The following is a 9,503-nucleotide window of genomic DNA, read 5'->3' on the forward strand; positions in this document are numbered from 1 at the left end:
GGATGGCCGATGAATTTAACTAAGCAATATAAAGTGATGTTTTTATGCTGTGTAGTGTATATACAAATTAAATGTTCTGATTTTTAATGTGAATCAAAAACATAACTGCAATAACAAAGAAAGATAAGAATAGATAAGCTTAAAAATATACCTGCCTCCTGTTTTACCTGTTCTAATACGATTCTCAAATATCCAGCCGAAAAGCAATACGTGGACTCGACATCTAACAAAACAGATATATAATAGCAGGACTTTAAGAAAATGAAGTTTAACTAATAACAAAAATAGAATCACAAACGCAATATAGGAAGACTACCAGTTATAAAAGATAACATCAACCAAAACGCTGCAATGAATTTATGGAATTTACAAACATTAAGCATAAAATATGCTTAATGTTTTCAGCAGCACAAACCAGAATAAATCACTATTAAGAAACCAAAAAAATCGTTTTTAAAAATTGTCTTAATTAAAGCTAATTAAGTAAAAGCTAATTAAATATAATGTTAAGATGTAAAATAATAATCATAGAATTATATTAAGATTAGTAGAGTAAAATATTGTGGGATATGCAACTAACATTACTTGTCCATTGCATATCTTGAAAGATTTTTTAATTGAAATAATATCGTTATTACTAGTCTATTCAAAGCAATTTTGGACATCGTTCACAATTTTATTTAATTACCATAATTGTTACCTTTGGTACTTAATTATTTTCTGTTTAAATTAAATTAAGTTCATGACGTCATACTCGCTTTCACTGTAAATTTTTTATTCAAGTCATACACGATACACGTCAATTGACGTTTGTTACTATTTTCTGCCATCGTGGCCGGAGCTGTCACTGACGAGATCCGAGTGCGTGATTTGGGGAGAACTTCGAATTCTTTTACTGTCGACGTAGCTTTGAAGCACAGTTATATTACTGTATTCTCACATAAATCAAAACGTAAGTACACAAAATAATTAAACAAGTTAATGAATTAAAGAGTTTATATTTGTTCCTCACTTTTAGAACTATGGACCAAATTGCAAAATTCGTTGAGCCTGGAAAACAATTTGCTAAAGACTCAATTAGATTAGTTAAAAGGTGTACAAAACCAGACAGACGAGGTAAGACATTTGGTTATATTCTTGAACACAATTTTTTTTTTAAATTTAACTCGACTGGAAAATGTGATCAATCTTATTAGTTTATCCAAATACCACTTAAGCATTTTTTACAATTTATGTATACAATATGGGGAGATTTTGTGACTGGAAATGATGTTTGTGTTATTAAATGCATTTTGTAACTATTGTTGGACTTTAAGAAACATTAAAGAACTAAGCAATTATTTCCATAAAATGTGTCATGAGCCTACAGTCCATATAATTTTGTTCTTAAATTATTATATATTAGTACTCATTATTAATAGTTTTGTTTTATGCCTGGTTATTTGTTGTTAGTGTTTTTTATTGTGTTTGGCATTGCCATATGGGTGGCTGCCAAGTTTCTGTTAAATAGGTTATAATGTCTGAATGTTTATTTTGGTAATAAACTGACACTTTTGTATCTCCATATAAAATATTTTCTATAGTGTTTCAAATTCAAATCAAATCCATTCTTATCCTAGTATATTCAACTACCACCCTGTCATGTTTAAAATACAAAGTATAGTCGCCTCGTATTTCGGTGAGACTGTGTAAAAATATATTTATCTGTAATAAAAGCAGACAATAAAAAATAAAATAAAAGTACTCTACCAGGAGTAGTTATTAACTGCAAAATTATCAATGACTAAGATGTATAATAATACAAAGTTTTAATATTCTCATCGATATTTACATTTAGATGAGCCTGGTAAAATATGTACAGTCGCTCAGATAAAGTTATCATCGATGCATTCTTTGCGTAAGATAACAATTTTTGCCTGAGCAACCGAAACCATAAAGTAGTTTATCCCAATAAATTTCGTTTCGACTGTCCAGTGGTTTACAATTGGATAGGCAGGTATAATATTTTATATTATTTTAAACTTTATTTTTAAACGAAATATTGTTTATTTGGATGAAACCTGGTATGGTATTCATGACACCGTGAAAAAAGTTGGACGAATAATAACAAAAAGTGTTCTAATTCATTACCGCCCAATAAAGGACAGAATTATAATTTTACACTGCGGTGTAGAAAATGGATGCATCGACGATTTATTATAAATATCTGTAAAAAAAATAAAGACGTGAATCTAGATTATCATGAGGATAGGAGGGTTCAATTTGTGAATCATGATTTGAAAAATCTATATATATATATATATATATATATATATATATATATATATATATATATATATATATATATATACATATATATCGCACAAGAAGTTCGAGCGTCAATTATAATGCTTTCAGCTATCAATATGATGGAAATGAAGTATAAAAAAAGTTCAACTCAGGAACCATAGATGTAAACGTTTAATGTTTTTTTTGAGGAAAAAAACAGAAGTTAGTTTGTATAAAACTAACTTCTGCAGCTGAAGAGCCAGCGGAACCCTCTAATCAATTGGAATATCTTTACAAAGCCGTGTAGTAAAATGTAAGCGACATTTTCAATACCTCTCTGATGATACCATCCAAACATATGCTGAAACATGTTTATGAAGAATTGTGTTCTAAATTGTCTAAATCAGAAGCAATTGTAGAAACATATTTATCAGAGTGTCCAAAGCAATCTGCTACAAGACTATAGGAGAAACATCTTACCTACATGACAGGACAGAGAATTATAATTTTACACTGCGGTGGAGAAAATAGATGGATCGATGATGTATTATTAATACCTACAAAAAAATATTAAAGGAACCTCTTCTTCCGAGATTACCTAAATATAGTGTGATTATCATGGACAACGTATCATATTATTCAAGATTAATGAGAAAATTCCAAATATTACTTGAAACAAATTACAAATTCAAGAATTTGTTTGAGAAAGATTTTGTACTTTGAAGCATCATATAGTAAAAAGGAATTGTTGGAAGTTGTTGACAGTAGACAGTACCAGAAGGAATATGTTGTTGATAACTGTACTCGCAGTAATGGGCATACCGTGCTTGGTATGCCCAGTATTACAATTACTTCCTCCTTACTATTGTAAATTGAACCCAATAGAGTTAATATGGACACAACTTAAAGGTAATAGAAGAAGAAGAAACGTGGCTCCTAAATTTTTCTCTACTGCTCTCCAGTTAATTAGAAGAGAAGTCACAAAGATCACAGCAACCAACTGGAAAAGTGTAATCAAACATGTAATCGCAGTGGAAAAATGACTATGTTAAATATTTACCAGCATTAACCAAATGAACTATAAATATAGAAGATACAACTGATACTAGTGATAACAGTGATTATGAGTAGATTATTAAGTTCTTATTTCCAACTAGGTGTTAGTTGAAACCTTTATTTTTATTGTAATTGTACAAATTCTCGTTTTGCTTATATATCTTTGAAAATAGAGTACAAATACACTTCATGATAGAACAAAAACATACAACATAATTTAATTTAAAATAATCAAAGTACAGGTTAAGTTATTATAAAATACCTGCTAGATATATAAAAAAGATGTTCATAAAAGTTTTAGACCTATTACCCATTTTTAAATTATTGAGATACTAAGTCTTCTCTCACACTGTGTCAAACCAAAGTTGTTAATAGAATACGCTGTATATAATTTAAAAAATTAATTCTTTATTTTTTTTATTACAATAACTAAGTTATCAGGGATAAAATGTGATCATAAGTTTTAAAACTTATGAGCAGTTGTGTTATTAAAACGTTTGTATACTAAAATACTCGTACATAAAAAATTTATTTAATTGTATGTGATAATTACTTTTATTAACAATTTTTATAGGTATTGTTATTTTACAATAAGTTCTATTTAGCCGAGTCGATTAGTGTTATCACTTCCTAGATATACACAGAAGTTAACAACACCAATATTTTTTATTTAAACTTTATAGAAAATGAAACTTTTTCTTAAATAAAAATAAAAACTTTTATTTAATTAAAAATTAGATATCTACGCTACTGTTCAATAAAGTAGTGGTAACTCTAACAGTGTTGCCATTTTAGTAGTATTTTACTCCTCTGGTTCCTATAAATTTTCTCACGAAATTACATGTCGACTATATAGATCTGTAATGTAGGTATTCAATTCATACTTTTTTTTAGTGTGATTTGGTTAAGTAAGTGAATTGGCTTTTTGAGTATGGTATCTCAAAATATATAAATCTTTAATTAGGCCAATTAGTTGACACCTCTTTAAAATTTGTAGCAGTTTTAAACTAAAATATGTGCTAAACAAATTGTCACTCAAAAATCAATGTAGCACATCCATTCTACAAGAAAAATAATAACAAACTGACTAAATCATACACTTTGGCAAGACTTTACAGCAAAAAACACATGTCCTATCCTGTTGCATGGACTTCTGTTTTATTTGGAGGAAAGAATGTTTAAGTATATGACATATTTTTGCAAAAACATATAAGTTTAATTAGAAACATTTCAGCATGTCTGTGATTTTGTGAAATCTTATTTGAGAATATTAAAAACAGCATTTCGCCAAAATCTCAATTTTGCTAAAATTTTGACTTTGTGATTTTTGTAAAACACACCTAAATTGCATTTATCATAATATTTTTAACATTTTCCCTGTGTTTTCTCTTATTGTTGTCATTTTCTGAATTTAACATTTATTTGTAGTTGTACTGCAATTGCCATTAATTTATTGATCAAAACGAAACAGTTTACAATAGAATTATTACAAAATTCTATAAAAGTTCTTAGACTAGTTCAACGGTTAAAAATTCCCATCAAAATAAAACTAAAAAATAATGCAAGTAGACATATCACAAGAAGATCTCATAAACCTTTCTTAAATTTATCAATTTTCAAATTAAAAAATTTAATTTGTTTACTAGTAAAAGTTTGCACCATAATTATTATTCTGTCAAACTGCCTGTTTCTGGATGGAAGAAGCCTTACATAGTGTCAGCATCAACTGTTGATAATTAATAGCAGTTGTAATAACCTTCCATATGATAAGAGAGGATGAAACAATGTAACATTTATCCAAATAGGGTCTTCTAAACCAGTGAGCAGAAATCTTTTGAAAGTGATAATGAAAATTTCTCAGTAGATTTCTGAATAAAACCAAATATCTTCATGTTTTTCTTCTTCTAATGCTGTTTGTTGTTATACTGCAGCCAATTGGCATATTGTATGTCTTCCAATCATGTAATCTTCTGGTTTAGGTTGTGATCTTTTTATACCTATTGTTGGGTATGCATTATATATTATTCTTAATTATAAAGATGTACAATTGATATGTATGCAGAGGAAACGTCTGAACATATTATATGCAACTGTAGTGTAATTGTTTGTCGACACGATGATAAGTATCTGGAACAGATTTTTTAGAACCTGACCAGGCAAAAATATCTAAATATCTTTTATTTTTCACTTGCATATTATTTGTTTATTTTAGCTTGGATACAGTTACCTTAAACACACTTGTTATATCCTAGGGCATAAGCAGGCGTTATGGCCTTTAATGCCCTATTGCATAAGAAAAAGAAGCAAATGTCATAGAATGAAGTTTTTTTTATTTCACGAATTAATTACGAATTTTAGAACTAATATTTTTTAACCTTAATAATCTTTATAAATATTGAGAATACTGAATATAAATGAATAATAACTGAATATAAATAAATGGCATAAATCTATAACTGAATATAAATCCAACTGACTACTACATAATATATTCAACAAATGTCAAAATATCAACAACTGTCATAGACTACTTCAAACAAGGAAAAACGTCTCAATTTTAGTTTTTATATTATGTGAAGTGAAAAATAAAATCTTGTATGTACCACTGGTTTTACAGGATGATGATGCCCATCGAGCAACATCCATCTTTTGGGCAAAAGGATTATATTGCTCTCTGAGCGTAATCATCTTATTAACACCATTGGTGCATAAATAACTATTCTAATATAATAATAAGCTTAGAATCCTGGATATGTTGAACTAAACAGGTATATACAAAGATCTGTGTGTCACTTCAAATAGCTTGCTTTAATTGTTTCAAAACCTTTTTTAATATTGTGTTTCATTTCCTTAGTTCTTTTTAATTCCTTAAGTGACAGTGGATACTTTCTTTCTTTCAAAAAAGGTGGTATCTCTGATGCAAGTATTTTTTGGCACAATCATTATCATGATTTGAATGGTAATTCAAATACTTATTGCTGTGTGTTGATTTTCTGTATACTTTAGTTATATATTCTGTATCCTTTAGTGATAATAAAACATTCAGAAATTATAGTGAATTATTTTTCTCTTCCATGGTAAATTATTGTTCTTTGTAGTTGATATATATATATATATATATATATATATATATATATATATATATATATATATATATATATATATATATATATATATATATATATATATATACAAGCTATAGGCTCCTGAAGAAGCTGAAGTTGTTTTCACTCTTTCCACTATTGTTCTCCATTCTTCTCGCTCTTTAATTGTCCTTTCTATATTTCTAATTTCCATACTTCTTAAATCTTCCACTTATCTCAGTTTAGGTCTGTCAGTGGCTCTTTTACCTGGTGGTAACCATTCCGTTATAACTTTTAACAGATTGCTCTTCTCATTATGTGTCCATACTATCTAATTCTTTGTGCTTTTATTGCTCTAACTATGTTCTCTTGGCCCATCCGTTCATGTATTTTATGATTCATCACCATGTAGTTGATGCCCATTAAGAATTTGTCCAATGGGACCAAATGTAGAACATATCATCTACATACCTCCACTATACTAGTATTATCCTTCTCTAGTTTGGTTTTTATTATTTTTAAAGTTGTGTCTAGAGGCTTATTTGTATTCCCAAAAAGATAAAAAAAATCAGTGTTAAACATGCCGGAGATTATGGTGGGCAGGGCACGTGGTCCGCATGCATGAGAATAGAATCCCCAGAAAATTATTAAATGCAAGAATGCAGGGAAAAAGACCTGTTAGAAGACCTAAAAAGAGATGGGAAGATGAAGTCGATGAGGATGCCAGGAACTGCCTGGGAACGCGTTCATGGAAAAGAACAGCGGTAAATCGAGATGATTGGAGAAGCCTGTTGAAGGAGGCCAAGGCCCGATTTGGGCTGTAGCGCTATTGGATGGATGGAAACATGCCAGAAGGAAATAGTTTCACTAGAAATTTTAATTACATAAATACCTACAAAATAAACGGCAGGTGTCACAATGTCGGTAGGTCATTAAAAAAGTTAATATAATCCATTATAGGGATATCCATATATATAGGGATATATAGTTCTCCATATTGTTTTATGGGTTGGAGGCTTGGACATTAAAGAAATATGTTTCGGACAGATTAGAAGCTTTCAAGTTCTGGGCCTACAGAAGAATATTAGGAATAAGTTGTGTGGATAGAGTCACGAATGTCGAGGTGTTGAGAAGAATGGGAAAAGATAAAGAAGTTTTAAATACAATTAAAGTCAGAAAACTGCAATATCTGGGACATGTCATGAGGGGCGAGCCTTATAACTTGCTGCAATTAATAATACAAGGAAGAATACAGGGGAGAAGGAGTCGCGGAAGAAGACGCATCTCCTGGTTAAACAATTTGAGAGTTTGATTTAACTGCACTTCTGCTGACCTCTTTAGAGCAGCGGTATCGAAAGTGCGAATTGCCATGATGGTTGCCAACCTTCTTAGAGGAGATGGCATATGAAGAAGAAGATAACTAGTTAGACAGTTGACTGAAAAGTATGGTGGAATTAGAAAAAATATATATATTTTTTTTAGTTCCACCATTGGAACATTGAAGTAAGTTTCTTTGAAAATGATTTAAAAAAGGCATAAGAAGTGGCAAGGAAATTAAGTTTTAATATGAAAGCTTCTAATTGGTGGCTTGCAAAGTTTTGTAAGTGTCACAATAGGCACAATATTTGCTTTTAATCTATATCTGGTGGAGTAGCTGATGTAGATTTATTGTGGTTTCTGACTGGAAGAATAAACAACTCACTACAATGAAGGTCGAGATATTTATAAATGACGATAAGACTGCACTATTTTTTCAAACCTTAACTAATAAAACTTTGCTTTGTTTTGTGCCAATACTATTGAAGACAAAGGACAGCTGCTGGTAATTGGATAAAGTAAAAATCCTTGTCTCAATGGCTCCCATCTAGAAAAAATTACCTTTTTAATAGAGCACAACAAATCTCTTAAGCTTTAAATTCAGTAGAAAATCCAATTGGAAAAATAAGATACCTAGCCTTAAGCAAACGACTCTGGAAAGTTTTTTTTTTTTAGTAATAATTTACATAATGTCGGTCAGATAGCCAAGCGGGCCAGGCGGCTGATTCTCATTCGCTTCACTGTCGAATGGTTCGGTGGATGTGGGTTCAAGCCCCGGCTCGGTGTACAGTAAAATAAAAAAGGCTAACGCAGCAGTTTAAAATTCTGAAACGAATCTGCAGCTTATGACTAGAATATGCTGGTGTCTGATCGGCCTATGGTGGAGAAGTACGGCAAGAGATAAGGGCTTGCGGATCGGTGATACACCTTCATAGATCCCTACCGGAAGGACGTGGCGCTTAAATGCCGGTGTATATATATATTATATATATATATATAAATATATATATATATATATATATATATATATATATATATATATATAATTTACATATGTACATGTTTTAACTATATATTTGGTGTTAAAACTAAAATTTAAAAATTGACTATGTAGTCATACACATAAAGTTTAAATGATTTAAGTTTAGTATTTTATTTTCTCCCTTTGACAAATGCTTTATGTGGCGCAACTGCCATTGGTTTTAGAGAAAGTTTACTATGTTGTGCATTGATTGCAGTTAATATCTCTTAGTTTTACCACTTCTTCATATATGTATTAGCCTCCTATTGATTATGAATGGTTTTTAGTCCATTATGGATAATTATGTGCGAGCTTATAGATGAAGTAATACTAAAGCATGACTAATGTATTGAACAATCTAGTATATTGAATGTCACTTAGTTTGAAGTTGTCATAAATGAATATACCTATTATATGGCCAAGAATGTAAATAATCAGAACGTATTTTTTGTTTCAGAGTTCCAAAAGATTGCGATTGCTACTGCCATCGGTTTTTGTATTATGGGCTTCATTGGATTTTTCGTAAAACTAATCCACATCCCCATCAACAACATAATAGTAGGATCATAAATATATTTTCATATTTATGTCAGTTCATGCAATCATCATTTTCCATTTTTTAGTTAAATAGGAATACAATAAATTATATTTTTACTTTTCATATATTTATCATTCAATGTTTTTTGCATAGAATAAAACGTTGTTTTGTAAATTTTTACCATTTTATTTCTTTCACATCATTAGCTGGAGGAAACCGT

General features: G+C 29.9%; 1 protein-coding gene across 1 annotated transcript; it reads left to right on the plus strand.

Moving 5' to 3' along the window:
- The first annotated feature begins 793 nt into the window (after window positions 1–793).
- On the plus strand, window positions 794–9,457 carry LOC140431682 (protein transport protein Sec61 subunit gamma). Its single transcript, XM_072519567.1, has 3 exons — window positions 794–952; window positions 1,019–1,116; window positions 9,203–9,457. The coding sequence occupies exons 2-3, from the start codon at window positions 1,023–1,025 to the stop codon at window positions 9,313–9,315; spliced, it is 207 nt and encodes a 68-aa protein (XP_072375668.1). The 5' UTR covers window positions 794–952; window positions 1,019–1,022; the 3' UTR covers window positions 9,316–9,457.
- Window positions 9,458–9,503: the final 46 nt, after the last annotated feature.

The sequence above is a fragment of the Diabrotica undecimpunctata genome, unplaced genomic scaffold (assembly GCF_040954645.1).
Source record: "Diabrotica undecimpunctata isolate CICGRU unplaced genomic scaffold, icDiaUnde3 ctg00001687.1, whole genome shotgun sequence".
In the NCBI taxonomy this organism is placed as follows: domain Eukaryota; kingdom Metazoa; phylum Arthropoda; class Insecta; order Coleoptera; family Chrysomelidae; genus Diabrotica; species Diabrotica undecimpunctata.

Coding starts and splice junctions, on each gene's coding strand:
- LOC140431682 (XM_072519567.1), top strand. CDS start 1,023: ATGGACCAAATTGCAAAATTCGTTGAGCCTGGAAAACAATTTGCTAAA. Junction 1,117..9,202: donor TACAAAACCAGACAGACGAG/GTAAGACATTTG, acceptor TTTTTGTTTCAG/AGTTCCAAAAGATTGCGATT.